The sequence below is a fragment of the Nematostella vectensis genome, chromosome 7 (genome assembly GCF_932526225.1).
Source record: "Nematostella vectensis chromosome 7, jaNemVect1.1, whole genome shotgun sequence".
Taxonomy (NCBI): Eukaryota; Metazoa; Cnidaria; class Anthozoa; order Actiniaria; family Edwardsiidae; genus Nematostella; species Nematostella vectensis.
Window position 1 is genome coordinate 7,967,554 of NC_064040.1, and position 20,690 is coordinate 7,988,243.

Sequence of the window (20,690 nt, forward strand, 5' to 3'; positions counted from 1 at the left end):
ACAAGTTTTATCGCACGATACTCAGGTAAACACACGTAGAAGTTCAGTATCTTGCTGATCACAGTAAAAGCAGTCATGTCTATGGATGGTGTTTATCGTACTCGTTCCCTCGGTGTCCCCGCTACTGGTATACCTGATCAGTATGCCGACGGGAAAGCCGCCAAAGTCTGGCAACACTACATCGGTGGCCACAAGAAGAGAACCGAGTCGTATAGAGAGTTCTTTTGTAACCTTCTTCGCGAACGAAATATCCACAATGTGCTCGATGTCTCTTGTGGAACTGGGTAAGGTTTTTAGAATACCAAAAAAAGTAATTTTTAATAATGAACTTTTATTGTTGCTTGCTGCTTTTATTTTGTATTGTGATTACTGACCATAACATGGGTACTTATTACAACAACACAATTTAGAGTTATTATTTAGCTTATTGCTTGCATATGAATTTATTCACTTTGACATTCAGAGCACTGGGCAGAAATCACATTGCGTCAACACCGTTTCCGGCCATCGCAATGTTAGGGGCAATGCACCATTCGACTCAAAGTCCCTGTGTACTGTATAGGTTACTTCCTTTTTTTTAAAAATAAAAAATATGTATATATATGATCGAACAAGCTTTTAATCTTGACACCAGCAAAACCTGTTCACGTATAACAGGTTTTGCATGGATGGAAATCAGATACACAAAGTTCGCATTAGAAAATATCAAATGACTTGTTGTCAAACAAAACTTGATATTGTCTTTGATTGACAAATGTATCAACAATGGTTTTCAGTCCATGTAATTTACTTGACCTCTGTCCATTGGGACTGGATTTTATTTTGGAGGATTGTTACAACAGTTTTTTCTTAAATTCTGGAAACTCTTTTTGGAAATTTCCCAACACCTAAAGCGCTTTTTCTTCGGCTTGTTTTCTTTGGCTAGCACCAAAATGGTATTCTCTTATATCTCTCCGCAAGGCACTGGCCAATTGAGAAGCATCATATGTAATTTCATTAGCGTCAATGACACAAGCCATTAGGGAGCGGTCATTTATTACTGGGGGGGGGGGGGGGGACTGGCAAATATGTAATGGGGTTTTGATATAACACTGAGCAAGAGAGTCATTGTTCAAATGTAAATTTTATTCATTTCTCAATGTTTACTATTGTATATCTAGTCCCATATTGTTCAGGAAACAATCTTGTCTTTATATAGATATATTTTGAGAAACCCTCTCATGGTTGACAAAGCTGCCCAATCTAATCAGTTTAACAAAAACGAATACTTTAAAATGTTGTGAAGCTAGACTCAAATGTCTTTGTTGACGACGAAGTCGTTTTCTAGGGACACAGATATTTGTTGTTTATCTCTGGGCCACTCTTAAATTAGTGAAAGTGAAGATTCATACTTAAATTAAATAGGGTTAAAAAGGTTATATTCAGTTACACACAGTATAAATCTCTGTGGTTTTAAAGACATATCAAATTATCTAATATAAATTATCTAATGGTGGTGGTGGGGGTGTGCAAATTTTTGGGCCTGCAGTTAGGGGGTTGTGATTTATGGGCTTCGATTGGGGGGGGGGGGGGGGGGGGGGCAAAATTTTTTAGCCCAGGGATTTGCAAAAATACTGACCCCCCCCCCCCCCCCCCAGTAATTAATGACTGCTCCCTTAGTTGCAACTTGGCCTGCATAACAAATGAGCGGAGCAAGGTTCAGTCTGAACCTAGTTTAGATCACAGACTAGAAACTTATTCACAGGAATACAAAAATGATAGCAATATTATGAGAGGAAAAGTATTTTTTAAAGATAATTACAATCCTAATTTGACCCCTGACTTAAGCTTTAGGAATCATCATTCTTTACTTCTTTTAAAGTGAAGGCAGAGTATAGGGAAACTGCTTGCAAACCAGCACATGGGAGGTCATGCACTACTCAAACATATTATTTTTCAGCTGTTGCATGATCAATCATGTTTTATCTTCACCAGGTCATAATTGAGCCTCGTGCTCATCGCCAAGATGCATGTTCTGTGAACATGTTCTCCATGTTAATGTTAAGGGTGTGCCCTACCCTGAGAGTATCATTAGGGTTGTCCTTCCTTCTCCTTATAAAAAGGAAGGTGCACTTGTAATAGTGCAGTCACCATACTTGCTAAGGTATTTACAAAGCTGTCGGCATGTCATTCTCAATTTGATGTATGCTGATTCAAGATCTGATGCAAACATCATTTTCAGGGATTCTTAGGTCTCGTTAAAGACAGTTTTGTCATGCTCGTTTGTTTTTATTTTTTCTAGAGTAGACTCCATCATGCTGTTGGAAAATGGCTTCTGTGTGACAAGTGTAGATGCTAGTGACAAGATGCTCAAAGATGCTCTACGAATCCGTTGGAATCGGCGCAAGGAAGAGCCTTTCGACAAATGGGGTATTTTGGTTGACATTCTTTCTTTAAATGTGTCAATTACTGGTTAATAACTGTAAAACCATTTTAGACTCGGAAATAACTGTTAATAAAATAGTTGACTGTCTATAATGACAAGTATTATTTTCGTAGCTACTGCGCATGTGCAAGTAAATACTATGTCATCACGCATAAAAAAGTAAGATTTGCAAGGTGCTGGGTTTGCTGGGAAATTTGACTAAGGATACACTTCGGGATATGATCGTTAAAAAGCGCCAGCCTGAATCACTTAATAAAGAAGAAAATATCTAAATAATCAAAAGATTCTGGGGTTTGTTAAACAATTCTCACATATTCGCTTCTATGGCAGCTTGGTTTGATAAACTCTAACGCGGATGCATTCCATTCACATTCCGTGTTATGATCGTTCAAACTTTACGTCAAGTTATTGATTTATAAAGAGTTTTCAATATATGCCGAAACACATGAGCTCATGTAAGTAAACACGCTCTCATTTGGTCATTTCGCCAAATGACCAGTTTTTTCACCCGTATCCGATTCCTTTTGACATTAAATCAAGTTGCATAGCTTTATTGAGGTTATCTGTTGGTTCAAACATATTATTTAGTAAAAAAACATGCCCCCGCAAATTTACTTATCCAATGATGATTTTGCACTTTTTATATTATTATGCAAAATACATATTGTGCAACATTTATGTGATCAATTGTAGCGGGTATTTTATAAGAGAAAAGTAACTGGAATTCAACATGCTCGACATGTATTCTCGAACGGTTCAATACAAGCACTACGAATATTATTTTTATATGATCGGAGTTTGCAGGTTGCATAAGACCACGGGTTCTAGTCCTCCTCAGTGAATTTGTTTTTTCTTTTTTTTTAATCCTTGGGAGTCATACCATTTATCAATACTGTTTTCTATCAAATCAGTTTTTTTTCTGGGGCGCATCCAGGATTTCAAAATGGGTGGATGATGGCGGGATAGAAGGCTAATAACAGATTCAGTGGTTCTTGGTAGGTCATATAGATCTAACCAAGCTGTATTGAAATTGTTGCATCAGCAAAGTCGAGCAGGAGATGGCACATGGACCGTAGTTTCTTCAAACAAAGTGACTTTTCATTTTTTTCTTTTGCTCAAAAACTGAAAAAAGGGGAGGTGGATATCCATCCCCCCAGGACCAGCCCCTGATTTAATGTTGTTATTTCTGTAGTTATTGAAGGTCTTACCTTGATAATGCCCACACTGTTTGGTTTTTTTTTTTTTTTTTTACTGTAGTTATTGAAGAAGGCAACTGGCTGTACCTTGATGACGCTGACATTGAACCTCCAGAGGGTGGATTTGATGGGATCATTTGTCTTGGAAACTCCTTTGCTCACTTGCCTGATTTTAATGGCGACCTGGCAAACCAACGAGTGGCGATGACCAACTTCATGAACTTCCTGAAACCTGGTGGATGGCTGATTATCGATCATCGCAACTATGATGCAATCATTGACACTGGGAAAGCCCCATCAAAAAATCTTTATTACAATGTATGTACAACAGAACTGTTGCTGGTGGATCAATACAGGGACATTAAGAAAACAGGGATGGGATGCAAAGCCACATTCATTTGCTTATAATTTTTGAAAAGTTGGTGAAGCAGGTAATGGAGGGGACCTTTTATGGGCACACTACAAGATGGGGTCTGGCTTTGTTTGAGACGTAGCAACTACACCATACAACTTATCCAATACACTAAGAGGGGAACATATTGGCTGTTGTGTCCTGTTACTTTTTACCACTTCCTATGTGATTTGTTTAGGTACCTTAAGGTTATTGTGAAACCTTTTTCAAATGATGCTATGCTCATGATCCTCTGACTCACTTATTTTCTAGATGATCAGGTTCACCCATGGGTCTGGAACTCTTTATCAGTTCACCTTTTTCTGATATTTCCTAATAATTTTTTTTTTTTACTTTTTTTTTTCAGAGTGAATGTATCGAAGACATCAAAACCTCTGTTCTCCTTGTGGATGGTAGAGCTACAATGGTCACCCTGGATTACACTGTTGATACATCCAAAGCCAACATAGAAAAGGAGTCAGAGTCTGAGCCAGTTGCCAAGAAAACGAAGACAGAATCAGCAACACTCAGGTAAACATTACCAAGTACTCTTTTTTCCAGCAGAAAAATCCTCACAGAATTATAGCACCAGAATTTTCAATATACAAACTAAAATAAAAAAAATTCCCATGAGCTATGGCTACTTGTCCTATACCCTGAATGTTTCACTCAGCTTCCTTTGCCCGTCACAAAAACACCTTTAGACTGAATATTAAAGCCGCATTGTCACCAGTTCACTTCTGGCCGATTACATAGCATTCTCCGATGATTTTTAATGGAAAATGCGAAAAATATTTCAAAATGTTGAAAGCAGTGTGTTTATTAGAAGTTTCTTTGAGGATGTGATTGATAATTTAGAGCGGATGGCCTGTTTAATATCTCGGATTTCAATAGATTCTTTTGTATTTTAACGGTTGAGGTTTCCATCGGACATCCTGAAGTAAACTGGTGACAATGCGGCTTTAAATTAAGTCAGCCCTCATCAAGTGTTTTGTTTAACTTTTGGCAATGTTTTGCATTTTAGTAAGTTCCGCCTCTCCTATTGTCCCCATCGCCTTGCAAACTTCTCCAATCTGTTGAAAGATATCTTTGGCAAGAATGCAGAGCACATTACATTTGGAGACTTCAAGCCTCTAGGCAAGATTGAAAACCCAGCATACTATGTACATCTTATCCAGAAACCATTGACTGCAAATGGTGATGCACAGCCAGAACAGTGAGAGGAAGCAAGGAAGTATTGACCTCAAGACAACCGAGACATTTGACAGCTAAAAATACCTTATATTAAGTTTATAAAAAATAACTATTTTCTCTTGAACTATGCTATCCTCAGTACATAATCAAAAGCAGCAGACAGTAACATTCAGATCTGTGTGATTAAGACTTTCTATTCATTTATATCAAATGGACTTTGGTTTGAATAACCTGGGAATTATCAATATCATATTACACTTCTAGTTTCTTTTGTCAAATATTTTTTTTACTTCAAGATTTTGGCTTCCAGTATGTAGAACTAAGTTTGTGTATGCATTGATTCTTTATTGTAAATAGCTTTCAATAACTGTATATGTACCAAGTTCTTGCTATTCATTGTCAATAAACCATGTTTTATTATGCAGTTTCCTGTCTGTCTACAACATCTTTAACTTTGTACAGTAGAACACCAACTTTTGTCATTGATCTTGCATTTTATGCACTTTTTTTTTACAAAAAAAAAACTATGTACAACGTTTCTGAAATTAACTGTTAAAACTAGCCAAGCTAAAGAGTAGGTGTCGTTTGTCCGTAGTACCACTGGTTGTAAGCATATGCCTGGAATTAAACCAAACAGGAATTAGTATGAAAATAACTAAAAGCCGAGGCTTCAGTAAATATTGCTGAACAACTCAGCCAGGATCTCCAACATCACTCCTGCACACAGCTATTGCATTTGGAAGCTCCAGTAGAGGTACACCTTACCAGGCCTCATTAACTAAAATGGGTACAACAGCAAGGGTCTGACCTGCAAGTTGACCAAGGCCATGAATTTACAACACAGGGGCAACTTGATGATCAAAAACAGAAGTCGTGAAATAAGAGGAAGAACCCTTTAGCAGCATCAGTAAGCTATTTGAAGTAATTTTGCAGTCCCCATACTCCCTGATACACTTATAAGAAGCAGGATCACAAATGAGACAATGCATTTGAATTTAGGCAACAGGGAACGAGTGCACTATCACTGAACAGACAGTCCACTAGCAAGGTTGCCAAATAATTTTCAGAGTAAAATACCACTGTTGTCTCACTAATTAGTGAGACACTTGATTGAAGAGTAAAAGAACCCCAAGTATAGCACTCCATGTAATCCACATGCTGTTAAACACTCACTGGCCATGTAATCTTGCACTATACGACATGCTCAACATGCTGTTAAACACTCACTGGCCATGTAATCTTGCACTATACGACATGCTGTTAAACACTCACTGGCCATGTAATCTTGCACTATACGACATGCTCAACATGCTGTTAAAAACTCACTGGCCATGTAATCTTGCACTATACGACATGCTCAGCATGCTGTTAAAAACTCACTGGCCATGTAATCTTGCACTATACGACATGCTCAGCATGCTGTTAAAAACTCACTGGCCATGTAATCTTGCACTATACGACATGCTCAGCATGCTGTTAAAAACTCACTGGCCATGTAATCTTGCACTATACGGCATGCTCAGTATGCCGTTAAAAACTCACTGGCCAGGTAATTTTGCACTACACTACATGCTCAAAACTCAATGGCAATGTTATCTTGCAGTACACTACATGCTCATCATGCAGTTAAAAACTCACCGGTTGAGCTGCAGCACTGTATGCTGCCCACTGGTTCTGCGTCTGGGTGGCATAGCTGTAGGCAGTAGCGGCTGCTGCAGAGGTGCTGTATGCGCTAGAGTATCCTGCATCATAGCTCTCTACTGCTGCTGGGTATAGATGCTGTGCGGTGTCTGTTGCACCTTCTGTTTTAGCAACTTTTGTTTTGGATTCAACACTGCAAATGCATAAAACGAAAAGCTGTATCAGGAACTAAGCAATGGTACCCAAAATATGGGTTCTGTTTTGACTATCAATTGCATTAAAAAATGTTTTTATTTGTTTGTGAGAAAAGAGGCCTACCAGTTAAGTAGTGCTAATTAAACATATTTTATCCAAATTCAAACAAATTTGAGCATTTCCTTGACCAAATTCAATTAGGCAACACTGTAATGGTAGGAATAAGTGACCTCTTTTGAATAAGTGCCTCCTCAAAAGCGCCCCCCTTGACCTATAGATTTTGAATGACCAGAAATATAAAAAAGCGTCCCAGGCATTTATTCAAATCATTATAGTATATAAAATTTATGCATGCATCTTACATACACCAAAGCACTAATTGCAATTGGGACTCAGATAAAGGACAATGCATTTTAATATTGGCAACAGGGAACGAGCGCACAATCACTGAACAGACAGTCCACTAGCAAGGTTGCCGAAATATCAACAAATAGGTAATACATTTGAAAAAAAATAAATAAGAGGAGTACCTTGTCTCCGATGCTCTCTTCTTGGCAGTGGCAGAGCCGACAACAGACGGGTTGGATTTGTACAGCTTGCCATGAGCCTCATTTGCCAATAGTATCTTGGTGATGCTAGAACAGTGGTCTTCAAGAAATTCTAATCTTCTCTCAGAGAACCCTTGCTTTGTGTCTTCATCAAGATCACTGCTCTTCACAAGTTCAAAAACCTCTTCAACCTTATCCTCCAAAATAGGTGACTCATTCAGCCGGATATCGAGAAGCTGCAAGTAGAGCCGCTTGTTGTCCTGTGACATCAGATAATGAATAATCAAGATGAATGCAATTATAAGATTCCTAGCATATTTATAATTTTCATGACTATTGAAACACATTGACAGCAGCATAGATTACAGCATAGATTACAGGAAACCAGGTGATGATCAGACTCTGCATTTATGCAAGCTTGAACCATCTTTTAAGCATTAATTCACTAAAAGAATAAAATGTCCATTCTGGCAGCAAATGTTGGCAACAGGGAACGAGTGTACTGCCACTGAACAGACAATCCACTAGCAAGGTTGCCTAAAGAAGTAAATCAGGCTATTTATTTTCATTCCCTGGTTTCACTTATAGAGTTGGATGAACATATTGTAATATAATCAAATAACATTCATCAAAGGGAATAAAATAAGAACGTTCCATACCTTATCATTTTCCAGTGCTTGTTTCAAAATGGTGCACGCCTTTTCACAATCACCCATTATCTAGTGAGCATAAAAAGAAACTTTCTATAAAATTTCATAATGAAATAAATCAACAGTAAAAATGAAAAACGAGAAGAGTGCATTTTGCAGTAACCCCAACATATCCTAGTACACAAACAAGAAACAGGATTAAAAATGGGTTATTGCATTTGAATTTGGGCAACAGGGAACGAGTGCACAATCACTAAAAAGACAGTTCACTAGCAAGGTTGCCAACAAATAAGCTGAGAAATAATGGGTATTCCTTGGTGTTACGGAGAGCTTTGTTTTTGTCTTGTTCTAAGGTCTTTGTTTTCGGCTTTTGTTCTATTGTGTTTTTGGTGCTGGTGCTCCGTAACACCAAGAAACTACCAGATCTTTTATGTGAGAACCTCTGGTAAAATACTTGAAATAACTTCAATTTTATATTATTTGTGAAATAATTTCAAGCTTATCAAAGGTAGCTTACCTTAGCTAGAAATCTTGCATATCTGACAGCATAGAAAGACTTGGTTTCTTGCTCTGATGATTCTCCTACAGCTTCCTCAAATAGCTCAGCTGCCTTTTCCAAGTTGTTTGCCCGCCTTTCCAAGCTGACACGCCGCAGCTTAACAGAAACAAGACCTGGGACAGCATTGTCAAGGTCTTTGAGGATTTCAGATGCTCTGTTGCAGTTCCCTGTAGGATGGACAGAAGAACATTAAAACAAATTAAAAAGCATTAAAACAAATGTCTATATTTGCTAGATTTATAAGTTATTAAGTTATTTTGCAATATCCTAGCATACCCTGATACACTTGTAAGAAGCAGGATCGCAAATAGGATATTGTATTGAATTTGGGCAACAGGGAACGAGTGCACAATCATTGAAAAGATAGTTCACTAGCAAGGTTGCCAAAATACTAGCGACTAGAGTAAAATACTGTTTTCTTAAGGGCCTATGTTATTATCTTTTGAGACTGTTGCTAGGGAAATTTGTTTGTTTCATAAAAGCTTGTTAGCACCTAGTCATTGGTGCTAACCACTGGACCATGTGATCAGGTCTGAGAATGTGCCACGATTTTAGTCTATTGTTTATTAGCAAGAAGATAGTACAAGTCCCTCAGAAAATAACGTTTTTTTTCATTTGTAAGATATCTAACCAAAAATTGAATTTAAAATAATATTTGTTAAGTATTTTGTTGGGATAATTTTTAGAGACATAATTGAAGGTTTAGTCATTTACCATTTTTCTCTTCAAAGGCTGCCCAAGCAAGATGAATGTTTGGCTTGCGTGGAAGATGGATGGTACAAGCTCTTGTGTATATAGAACTACACTCTGCAATGCTGTGATTCTCCATGTAACTAGCGTATCTCTGCCAGAAGTCTTCATATAAGGCACAGGCAATCACACATCTCTCAAACAATATCACCACCCTTCTGTGTTCGCCATTTGCAATTTCATAGTCCAAGTAATCTCTCCAGTTCTTTAGCTGTACTCTCTCAAGTGGTTTAACGTGAAAGTAAGGCCTCTTGATGGCGTCCTCAAACACCCAGCACTTGCGAATTTCATCTTCAAGCTTGTTGAAGATCTCTGTTCTCGCAGCTATCACTTTCTCTCGAATGGCAACAGTCTCTGCATCATTCTGCAAAATCAAACAAAAAGTCACTCAATTTTGTGCATTTGAACAACACATACAGAAATAAAAGTGAGCAATACGTAGGCTTAAAATAATCACACCTGCAGGCCTCAATCCCATGAGTGGAGGCCATCAGACCATGAACAAGACAGAAACTTATCATTTCCTGTCCCTGAATTCTATAACCCCCAAAATACCAGACTTTTTAACAGCCCTGAATTTATTCCTCTGCTTATGCTGATACTTCCTGATTCTTTTGTCCAACAGATGCAAATAGCTCATATAATGGCTCTGATGAGATTTATTATAATAAAGCCAGTAAATATGTTTATTGTGTGCTGGAACATTCAAAATATATTTTGTCATATAAAAGCAATTCTCTCTGTGACTGATAGAATAATAGCATCTGTTTACAGATTTGAAGTCATAAGAGAGAAAATTTTGATATTTAGAGATGTAGGATATTGTCATCTCTCTCCAGGCACAAATACCTGGACAGATGGAATAATGGCAATGTTCTGTAACTTTTGGCAACAGGGAACGAGCACCTTGTCACTGAACAGACAAACCACTAGCAAAGTTGCCACATAAAAAAAACAAATTTTTCCAAAGAGATCTGTTACCTCTGGTAAAACAATGCCAGGTTCTTCACCAGGCGGTCCAAGCTCTGTCCCAGGGGCTACCTCATCAGCTTCTGGGTCAACTAAAAATCAGTTATGTATAAGTAACAGGTAAACCCAAAGAGAATCATGAGGCAAATGTGACAACCTGGACATTAAATAGTTGGGCTGAATTTAACTGTTGACTGTTAAGGACCTGCAACAGTTTTCCAGTTCTATTACAGTTAAACTTAGTTGAAATACATTTCAAGCTGGACAACACAACTTACCTGGGAGAGTGGTGTCAGGTACAGCTACCTGTGGCTCTGCCTCTGAGATCACCCCAGGAGGAGCTGCAGCCACCTCGGCTCGCAGCTTCAGCAGCTCCTCAGTCTGCAGGACACTGGCTACAGGGTGAGTGTTGATGTGCTCTTTGAATCTAAGGATTGCAGATGGTCGATCAATGGTCATCCCGATGTTATTTTGAGAAATCAAACAAAGATTTGTTGATAGTCTTTGCATCTAAGTATATCATTTGCTTGGTTAGTTTCCTCCCAAAAATACTATGTTTAAGCAAACAAACAAATTATATGTACATGTAGTAATGCTTATACTTGTGTAAATATTATGTATATATAAGCCAGTGACTACTTTGTTAGGAATTTACCACATACTTATGAGGTGGACATTTGTTTAAGAAATATATATAATATATTGGGTCTGAGCAGGGATTAGTAAAAAAAAAAACAGCAGATGTATTTGACAGATGGATATTAGGAGAAGTAGAATTTGTGCAAGTTTGAACAATCTTCTTAGCATAGATTTGCTAGAAAAATAAAAAGTTCACTCTGGCAAAAAATGTTGGCAACAGGGAACGAGTGTACTGCCACTGAACAGACAATCCACTAGCAAGGTTGCCACAAAGAAGATTCGTACAAGATATTCATTCATGTTTTTATTAACAATCACATAGCTTTCAGATACAAGGATTAAGCTGTATATATGATACCCATGAACCACTGTGGATTCTCGAGTGCAACCTTATTTGAAATAGGTGTATATACTGTAGTAGAGATATCTTTATAAATACAAAAGTCAAGTCTCACTTTTCAAAGTGTTGAGCGTAATTCTGGGTTGGCACAGTAAAGAGCTTGTCGTAGAGAGCTGTTACTCTTTGCAGCTGACCCTGGCTTTTCTCCCATTCTATGTAAGCATCCCAAAGCTTGTCAGAGCGGAAGTCTTGCCCTGCAGTAGCAATTGCCCTCTCAAACAATCTACAAAAAAGCACACATTTCATACTGTGTCAGCACTGCCAGGGCAATAGCTGGAAGAGCAGATTTCTTCATGGTAACAAAATGAACTCAGGACTAAATTAAAAATCCTTAAAATACCTTGGCTTTCATGAGCCTACAATGAAGCAACCATAGTTTTTGGGAGATGAAGTTCACTATACCTTAAAACCAACATCTAGCATAACAAATACTCTGGTTAGAACAAAAGGGAAAAGACAAATCAGAAATTCAAAACTCAAGACAGCTATCAAAATGCCTCACAAGCTGTGTTAGAGGGATTCAATCGTCGTCAGGCCAAAGAAAGCAGCTTTACACCATCCCTGAGAAGATAAGGAATTTGTCAGTACTGCAAGGATAAGTGGGAATTTACCTTCTCATGATTTCAGGGCCATCAGGTTGGCCTTTGGTTGCCTGAGAAGAAAAGTTGAGATAGTGTACCCATAGATCCACACTGCATGCAATGGCCTTCACCCCTTGCTCAAATACCTGTGGATGAAACAACACAAAATGTAACGATCACAACCATGTGGCCACATAAATGTTAACAGCTTTAGACTTCAATATTTCAAACTCACTTTACTTTCAGCACCAACTTCCACACAACTCAAATAATGCACGATAGCTTGGGTGAGTAGAGTGAATGTGGAATTGGAGTTCACATTGGCAGGGTTTATTCCAGGCAGACGAGGGCTGATGGCCACTGAGAAAGTTGTGTATAATCATTTGACCTTGTGTTTATATATATAATTAATCCTTCTTTGATAAAAACAGCCGAAACACCTATTCAAACTTGTCTTTATTTATCTTACCTCCTTTGCAGCCTCAATATTGCCATTCTTTCGTTCCATGTCTGCATATTTCTTCCAGTATCCATAACAATATGGGTACCTCTTAAAAAAAGTTTGAAATGCTTTTCTTGCAGAGGAGAGTTTATTCTGAAACAGAATAAGAAGGTGTTTGAGATAGGCCATTCTACTTTCTTTACAATACACTTCCTTTTCAATGAGATTTCTACAGGGTCAAAGGGGGTTGATAAAAGATTTAAACATACAGTTTCACTGGTATCTGTGAAAGTCGTTAGGTTCAGACATGCAGTAGCAGGCCCGTACCTAGGATTTTTCTTGGGGGGTGCGAAATCCAAAAAAGTGGACCTAATTTTTCCTGGGGGGAGGGGGGGAGGGAGTTTTCTGATAAAAATTTGACCACCCCACGAAGAACAAAAAGGGATTTTTTTACGCCTTTGCATCCCCCCTGGGTACAGGCCTGAGTAGCCGGAATGAACTTGCCCGGGATGCATCAGGCAAGAGTTCTTGCTAGTCACAAGCGAGTAAAATGTCAATGTTAAATGTCAATTTTAAATTTTATATGAATAGTTTTCCTACCTCTTGCTCGACAAATTGTAAAAGGTAGGTCCAGCTGGTAAAATCTGAAGGATTCTCTTTCACAGACTTCCAATATTTTAGTTCTTGCTCGTTTACGACTTCTTCGACCTCATTGACGCTAGCCGTTGCATCTTCCCCTTCAGACATCTTGGCGTCGTTTCCTGCGTTATCATATGTTGTATCTTGTTCTCCATTCGTTTTAAGTTCAGCTTCGCTCGGCTCTAGTCCTGTGAAATTTAAATAATTTGGTTTGAGTTCGTGAAGCCTAAAGGAAAAGAACAAATCCAGATGTCATGTCGCGTTGCGAATTTGAGCTCGAAATTATCCCGTATTACTCCATCTTTTCTAATAAAAAAATACCTAAAACGAAAAATAAAACTAAAATCTTGTTGAAGCATACATTATTCACTCGCTTACCGGTATGATTGCTTTGATATTCCATGGATTGTTCTTGCATTGGTTCGGTAGCAGCCGACATGATGGAAGAGAGAAAAGTAGAAACGCATTGATCGCATTGCATCATGGGGATGAAAAAAAAACACCACAGGGAACCCAAGAAAAGCGACTATATTTTCTGGAACCCGATTTTTACCTGTTTACTAATCTTTTAGATCTTTAGAATAAAAAGAGGGCGAAAGTTAATACCTTTTTAAAATTTCAATATCTGATTTACTCTATGAGTGCGAAGAAAGTGTTTCTATATTGAGTTCGAAAGTCGATTATTCACTTAGAATTCCGATCGGTTTCCGAACACATTTCGGCATACCGAAGAAGCGGTGGTTTCGAATCATTTGTGATCAAACTTTATCCCAAGCTATCGTCCCCCAAAGCAACATCGTTTGGCTTCTTAAAACCCACACATCATGGCTGGAGGACGGATGTTAGAAACAATATTTTGCTTTTTTGCAGTCGTCGCTTCTTGCTTCATCGCGACACCTTTGAAGTTGTTGGATTCTAAGGTCGGGGGAAAGTGCTTACTTCACGGCGACGTCAACTCTTTGACTCTAAATGTTACAACTGGGAGAGAAATCTATTGCGATTTGGGGTTTTATTCTTCGATAACTAATGGGGTTATAGCGATATTTCTCGTGTTTTTACGGTGGTGTTGTTTGATTTCACAATCGAGGTAAGTTTCCACAGACATATTTTAACAACAATAGCAACATTAAAGCGTGCTTAGAAACCATGGAAAAAAGAATTTCACACCACAATAACACCCCACTAGAATTGTATTTCATAGCCTTAAGGTTATTTGGGGTGTATCGCACAGAAATAAGACATATTTTAAGTTTAATTCAAAACGCACTCAACACAATGCACTGAATACAAAGTCTTTTTTATAGCTCTATCTTGAAAATTATGTATTCTCGTATATCCATAACTTATTTTTTTCGGAATATTCCTGGTATTTTTTTTTTTGGCATACGCCACGTATAATGCCAAAAAATTATCTGTGTGTATTTTTCAACTTTTCAAGCATAACAAAAGCATTTGAATTCTGTAACGATTATCAAGAAAGACTCAAACACGTCTGTTGAAAGATATTCATTAAAATTGCATCACCAGTCAAGATCCTCTTAGTATCCATGGGAGCCATTTATAAATTATTTGTAATGGGAATTTTATCAAAATAACTTAAGTCTGAGGGGTAATCCTCACAGTTTTTAGGGTATAAAATTTCCATCCCTTAAGAGGTGTTGAAGATTTTACTGATTTTGCCATCTCTTACGGTATAAAATTAAACCAATTGCTTATCATTTTTTCCAGATTCTCCCATCTTTTAGGGTAAAAAACTTTTTAGACCACACCCAATTTGCTATCTCTTAGGGGTAAGAATTTCTGTTGACTACACCCAAAGCGATCACCGAAGATCACCATCACTGTCTGTTTTTATCGGAGTGCCCCCTGGGCACATATCCCTCTGTTTTGGATATAGACTTCACTAAGCTTGATACTCTGGCTTACTCTTGACCACTCCTCTTTTATGACCACTCCTCTCTGATTTCCCTCTTCTAGCCCCAACATCTCTCTCCCTTTGGCATTCTTGCCTTAAGGGGTGTCTGCCCTTTGAGTGCTTAGGGGGAGAGGGGTGGATTTTTTCACATTTTTGGGGGGAATGTCCAGAAAAAAAAAGCAGAGAGGGGTCTAGCTGTGATTTACTGGAAAGGTTTGAAAAGTTTTTCATATTCTGACATTCCTCCACTATCGACCCATCTAGATATAAACTTTTTCTTCCCAAATATTCCTAAAAATCATAACTCAACAACCTCCTCCTACTAAAATTACATCTATGTCTATGAGAAAAGTGGGTCCAGACCCTTTGGCCCCTCCCTCTGGACACATGCCTGCTATTTTCTTATATCTATCTACTATCTTTTTTAAGTTAGCCTCTGATTAAATGTTTTCTTAGAACCACAAACATCTTCTGATGGCTAACATTTTTCTGAATCTATTTTCAGCTTGATATATGGGAGTCTGTTCTCATTCATCCTGGCAACATTGTGTTGGATCAACAGTGTTGTTTGTACAGTGTTTATGGTGGTCGGTTTTACTGAGTGGTGCAAGTCCATTAAAAATACAGGAAAAATAACTAGGTATGAGTGAGGAGAGATCACATACTAATGTTTCTTTGGTGTGATAAGCTCTGTGGATTGCTTATCCTAAAGGATTTTTAAAAGGCCCTATCATGGATTGGAGAGTAAATCTTGACTTGTTCAGACAGGTAATTGTGGGGTAGACACAGGCCGCCTTAACCTTTTTGCCTGCAGATAAACACAGATGGGTGTACAGGGGTAAGTGTGCCCCTCCCTCCCCATGCCACCAAAAAGTGCATCCCTCAGCAAATCCTGGGTACAAAAAGTGCATCCCTCAGCAAATCCTGGGTACAAAAAGTGTATCCCTCAGCAAATCCTGGGTACAAAAAGTGCATCCCTCAGCAAATCCTGGGTACAAAAAGTGCATCCCTCAGCAAATCCTGGGTACAAAAAGTGCATCCCTCAGCAAATCCTGGGTACAAAAAGTGCATCCCTCAGCAAATCCTGGGTACAAAAAGTGCATCCCTCAGCAAATCCTGGGTACAAAAAGTGCATCCCTCGGCAAATCCTGGGTACAAAAAGTACATCCCTCAGCAAATCCTGGGTACAAAAAGTGCATCCCTTAGCAAATCCTGGGTACAAAAAGTACATCCCTCAGCAAATCCTGGGTACAAAAAGTGCATCCCTTAGCAAATCCTGGGTACAAAAAGTGCATCCCTCAGCAAATCCTGGGTACAAAAAGTGCATCCCTCAGCAAATCCTGGGTACAAAAAGTGCATCCCTCAGCAAATCCTGGGTACAAAAAGTACATCCTTTAGCAAATCCTGGGTACAAAAAGTACATCCCTCAGCAAATCCTGGGTACAAAAAGTGCATCCCTCAGCAAATCCTGGGTACAAAAAGTGCATCCCTCAGCAAATCCTAGGTACAAAAATGCATCCCTTAGCAAATCCTGGGTACAAAAAGGGCATCCCTTAGCAAATCCTGGGTACAAAAAGTGCATCCCTCAGCAAATCCTGGGTACGAAAAAGTCATCCCTTAGCAAATCCTGGGTACAAAAAAGTCATCCCTCAGCAAATCCTGGGTACAAAAAGTACATCTCTCAGCAAATCCTGGGTACAAAAAGTGCATCCCTCAGCAAATCCTGAGTGCAAAAAGTGCATCCCTCAGCAAATCCTGGGTACAAAAAGTGCATCCCTCAGCAAATCCTGGGTACAAAAAGTGCATCCCTCAGCAAATCCTGGGTACAGAAAGTGCATCCCTCAGCAAATCCTGGGTACAAAAAGTGCATCCCTCAGCAAATCCTGGGTACAAAAAGTACATCCCTTAGCAAATCCTGGGTACAAAAAGTACATCCCTTAGCAAATCCTTGGTACAAAAAGGGCATCCCTCAGCAAATCCTGGGTACAAAAAGTGCATCCCTCAGCAAATCCTGGGTACAAAAAGGGCAACCCTCAGCAAATCCTGGGTACAAAAAGTGCATCCCTCAGCAAATCCTGGGTACAAAAAGTGCATCCCTCAGCAAATCCTGGGTACAAAAAGTGCATCCCTCAGCAAATCCTGGGTACAAAAAGTGCATCCCTCAGCAAATCCTGGGTACAAAAAGTACATCCCTTAGCAAATCCTGGGTACAAAAATTGCATCCCTCAGCAAATCCTGGGTACAAAAAGTGCATCCCTCAGCGAATCCTGGGTGAGCACCTATAAAAGGCAATTGTTATGAATATCAATGTTTTAGAGATAACTTATGTGTGTTATATAGTTGCAGAGATGCTCAGGACCTTGACTGGTCTAAATACTCCCCGCAACCACTGGACGGTAGCATGTTCCATACATATCTATCTATGGTGGAGGTAAGTATGTGTGGGGAGGGGGAGGTACGTTCACATGTTCCACACGGAAGACTCTAAATAACAACCACCCTTACCCTAATCCTGGTTTCAACACCAAAAAAGACCAAGCGTTAATAGCTGCCATCTTGGGCTTTTAATAAAATAAGAAACTAGGGGCATCCATACCTTAGTACATGGAGATAAGAAATAATTTTCATCATAGTTCATTTGTTTATTAGAGATAATTTATCATCACTTGTGCCCTAGATCTCCTGTTACTGCACCGTTGCTGTGTGGTTTCTGGTGGCCTTAATGTGTGGCAAACAGCTAAGACAATGGTTGGAGGAAGCAAGTTATGATCAGGATGCAGAGTTCATTGATGGTCACACCTACTTGCCTCAGCAGCACCCTATGGCCATGTATGGGCCAGGCAATGATTTCAATAGAGTCACACATCTGTAATTTCCTCATTATCAGAAAGCCAAAGGAGGTACCGCCGACTCTTTCTCCCTCCGTGACTAACAGAAAGTTGCAATTTGTAAAACTTATATTTATGTATTGTTTATCAGTTATTTTAAAGTTACCTATGCTAGAGTTATTTTAAGTATTTGCAAGTGAAATTTTGCGACTGTTACCTATAATAGTGTACAAGAAAAATTATATTTAAAGAAGAACAGCGCAATCTGAGGACTAAAATTATGCGTCAAATTTCCAAAACCCTTGCGGGCCCCGAAAAAATGGGGGAGGGGGACATACAGAGATTTTTCAAAGACATTATTCATCATCCATCTTTTCAGATAAAACATACATTTTACGAAATATCGTGTATTTAATTCGTTTTATTTTTTTTTTTTAAATTACGTAAGTCTGTCCTGGGTCCATGATTTTGAGTTGGATGGGAAGGGGGGTGAAGGGGGGGCGCAGGTTGGTTTATTTGGCAAGCCAGCTCCTTATACCCGAACAGGGGCTGGATACGCCTTCCCCTCCCCTCCCCTCTTCTCCCACCCCTCCCCCTCCCTTCTCCATCCTATAACCGCAAGTGTCCGATGTCAGCTATGCTAGCCTTGTCTGCTTTGGTAGAATACTATTCGCCTTCACTATGGTTGATCATACTAATCAATGTCATTATAACTGTTAATAAATGGGACGGTTTTTCTGTGGAAAAGAGGTTTACCCCTCGGAACCAAGTATAATAGAGAATTAGACCTTACGTGATTATAGATAATAAAGCGCTTTTGACCTTTCAAACGACGCGCTATGTAACCGCCGCCGCCTGGTAAATAAGTAACACGACCCCGAGCGGTGCGTATTTTTTCTTCCCCATATATCAAATAATAGAGTAGGCAAGACAAGTTACTAGGGACAGTGATGATGGATCCGACCTTATCAAAACAAATCCAACCACCAACGTCCTCAGCTGGGACTGCTTTGGACTTGTCATCACACGGGAAATGTGGCAGAGAATCTATTTGATAAAATGTTTTAGCTGACTTTTACGGGGCTAACCTGAATAATTTTATTGAAGGCAAGAATGAAACTTTGAATTTAACTATAAAATCAGTCTGATCTCTGTGTTGCATTCGTTAATGGCCGGTCCGGTCAATAAATAACTTAGATAGAAACTATAGATAGATAGAAACTTTATTAAAGTGTCATAAACAACCTCTAGCCGGGGATAAAACCCCTACTAATTGGGGGACACAAAAAAAGATAAAATTATAAAAATTATACTGATTATTAAAAATTTAAAAATTGTAGATTCTTACTGATAAAGCTAAATAAATATATATATATATATAAATACATGTAAATTGATTGTAATCTATATGAAATTATGAAGAAAAAATGACTAGATTTAAAAATTATCATGCGGAACATAGGGCACAGCCCTTACAATTTTCTATAAATTCGAAATCCTTTTTTCTCATAGTCACTTTAAAACTTTTTAAACTGTCAATTGATCTTTCTGCCCTAGGTAGGCTATTCCATAGTTTAGCCCCCATATATCTTAGGGAATGTTTCCCGTAAGTGACTGTATTAAATCTTGGAATAACGAAATCGGACAATCTTAAATTATAGTTCGTGTTGTTTTTTTAAAACAAATCACTAATCCCAGATGGACAAAGGCCATTTTTAACTTTGTACATTAAGATGCAAATGTCTTGCAGTCTACGATTACGTAGAGTAGATAAATTAGCCTTTATTAATAAACTTGACAATTTGCTGGAGAAACGATAATTTTTGTGTTCCTGCACTTGCAACACATGTATTGAGATGAAAGCCATTGTGATCTCAATCAATTTCCTCTAATCATCTCCGTCTTAAGCAAGCATTTTTGCCTTTGGAGCTGAACTCAAGCTTAGTTCAACATCAATAATAGGACTGACTCATTTTTAGTGAAAAAAGATGGAACGTATTTCACAGCTCTACATTTTTTTTCCGTTTAGAGTGTCATTAGAGCGGTACCCTGGGTACCAGAGGCTCCGAACTTCGCGGCGATAAAGATTTGTAGTCGCCGCAGAGCTTGAAGCCTCTGGTACTCAGGGTATCAGAGCGAAAGTAAATACGCCAAAAATGTTGGCAATACGGATCGATTCTCAGTCTTTGCCGTTTGCTGCTCCTCTCTTCTCCAGGGACCCCACGCTCGTTCCATACTTGAGAATTAATCTTTTGTTTTAACAAAACGAATAATCATGGAAAAACTTTGCCAAATTTATGACACACACCGCATCCGTATAAGAATTGTTGGTTTCACGATGATGACGTTAATCTGTTGGACGTGTATCAAATGGCAAAAGCGCTGTCCAATGTGTTAATCCTGAATGGCGTTTTTCGCACCTATTTCCTCTGAGGGGATTCCGACCTACCGTTTCAACTTGTAGCTTAATTAACTTTTTAATTAATCAGCAAGGAGTCTAAAGGCCACAACGACTTACAAAATCGCGTACTGCAAAAGGAGACTATATACCATGAAACGGTCGCGACCCAAATATACGGATTGTGATTGGCTCGTATAGACAGTGTATCAAGTGTATGTTGCAACAACTGTGTGTGGGGGGGGGGGGGGGGAGGGGGGGCATACAGCCCGCCACCACTGAAGTTGTGGGGGGGGGGGGGGGGTATCACCCGACACTAGCAACCTATTT

At 38.9% G+C, this 20,690-nt stretch overlaps 3 protein-coding genes across 4 annotated transcripts; 2 read left to right on the forward strand and 1 right to left on the reverse strand.

The window, feature by feature from the left end:
• The first annotated feature begins 11 nt into the window (after positions 1 to 11).
• LOC5504443 (glycine N-methyltransferase) lies at positions 12 to 5,626 on the forward strand. Of its 2 annotated transcripts, XM_032372763.2 has the most exons (6): positions 147 to 284; positions 1,975 to 2,143; positions 2,282 to 2,409; positions 3,683 to 3,939; positions 4,380 to 4,543; positions 5,037 to 5,626. In XM_032372763.2, exons 2-6 carry the CDS (start codon positions 2,010 to 2,012, stop codon positions 5,230 to 5,232), a joined length of 879 nt encoding a protein of 292 aa, XP_032228654.2. In that variant the 5' UTR covers positions 147 to 284; positions 1,975 to 2,009; the 3' UTR covers positions 5,233 to 5,626. The 2 variants fall into 2 exon arrangements, with proteins under 2 accessions (XP_032228653.2, XP_032228654.2); XM_032372762.2 differs by lacking the exon at positions 1,975 to 2,143 and having other exon boundaries at positions 12 to 284.
• On the reverse strand, positions 5,603 to 13,726 carry LOC5504457 (pre-mRNA-processing factor 39). The gene is made up of 13 exons (XM_032372761.2): positions 13,598 to 13,726; positions 13,181 to 13,407; positions 12,608 to 12,733; positions 12,169 to 12,284; positions 11,613 to 11,780; positions 10,797 to 10,945; positions 10,531 to 10,610; positions 9,514 to 9,913; positions 8,758 to 8,966; positions 8,250 to 8,309; positions 7,573 to 7,850; positions 6,845 to 7,040; positions 5,603 to 5,824 (listed from the first exon to the last, which is right to left on the reverse strand). Exons 1-13 carry the CDS (start codon positions 13,701 to 13,703, stop codon positions 5,774 to 5,776), a joined length of 2,166 nt encoding a protein of 721 aa, XP_032228652.2. The 5' UTR covers positions 13,704 to 13,726; the 3' UTR covers positions 5,603 to 5,773.
• A 99-nt stretch (positions 13,727 to 13,825) lies between these two features.
• LOC5504456 lies at positions 13,826 to 18,363 on the forward strand. Its single transcript, XM_032372764.2, has 4 exons — positions 13,826 to 14,306; positions 15,640 to 15,774; positions 17,475 to 17,565; positions 17,812 to 18,363. Exons 1-4 carry the CDS (start codon positions 14,044 to 14,046, stop codon positions 18,004 to 18,006), a joined length of 684 nt encoding a protein of 227 aa, XP_032228655.1. The 5' UTR covers positions 13,826 to 14,043; the 3' UTR covers positions 18,007 to 18,363.
• The last annotated feature ends 2,327 nt before the right edge of the window (positions 18,364 to 20,690 follow it).

Bases quoted from the DNA above. Each gene is read 5' to 3' on its own strand.
- LOC5504443 (XM_032372762.2), top strand. From the start codon at position 76: ATGTCTATGGATGGTGTTTATCGTACTCGTTCCCTCGGTGTCCCCGCT. The intron at 2,410-3,682 runs GTATTTTGGTTG...TTTTTACTGTAG, and splicing joins AGAGCCTTTCGACAAATGGG to TTATTGAAGAAGGCAACTGG. The intron at 4,544-5,036 runs GTAAACATTACC...TTTGCATTTTAG, and splicing joins ACAGAATCAGCAACACTCAG to TAAGTTCCGCCTCTCCTATT.
- LOC5504457 (XM_032372761.2), bottom strand. From the start codon at position 13,703: ATGATGCAATGCGATCAATGCGTTTCTACTTTTCTCTCTTCCATCATG. The intron at 10,611-10,796 runs GTAAGTTGTGTT...ACTGATTTTTAG, and splicing joins ACCTGACACCACTCTCCCAG to TTGACCCAGAAGCTGATGAG. The intron at 9,914-10,530 runs GTAACAGATCTC...TTGATTTTGCAG, and splicing joins CTGGCATTGTTTTACCAGAG to AATGATGCAGAGACTGTTGC.
- LOC5504456 (XM_032372764.2), top strand. From the start codon at position 14,044: ATGGCTGGAGGACGGATGTTAGAAACAATATTTTGCTTTTTTGCAGTC. The intron at 14,307-15,639 runs GTAAGTTTCCAC...ATCTATTTTCAG, and splicing joins TGTTTGATTTCACAATCGAG to CTTGATATATGGGAGTCTGT. The intron at 17,566-17,811 runs GTAAGTATGTGT...CTTGTGCCCTAG, and splicing joins CATATCTATCTATGGTGGAG to ATCTCCTGTTACTGCACCGT.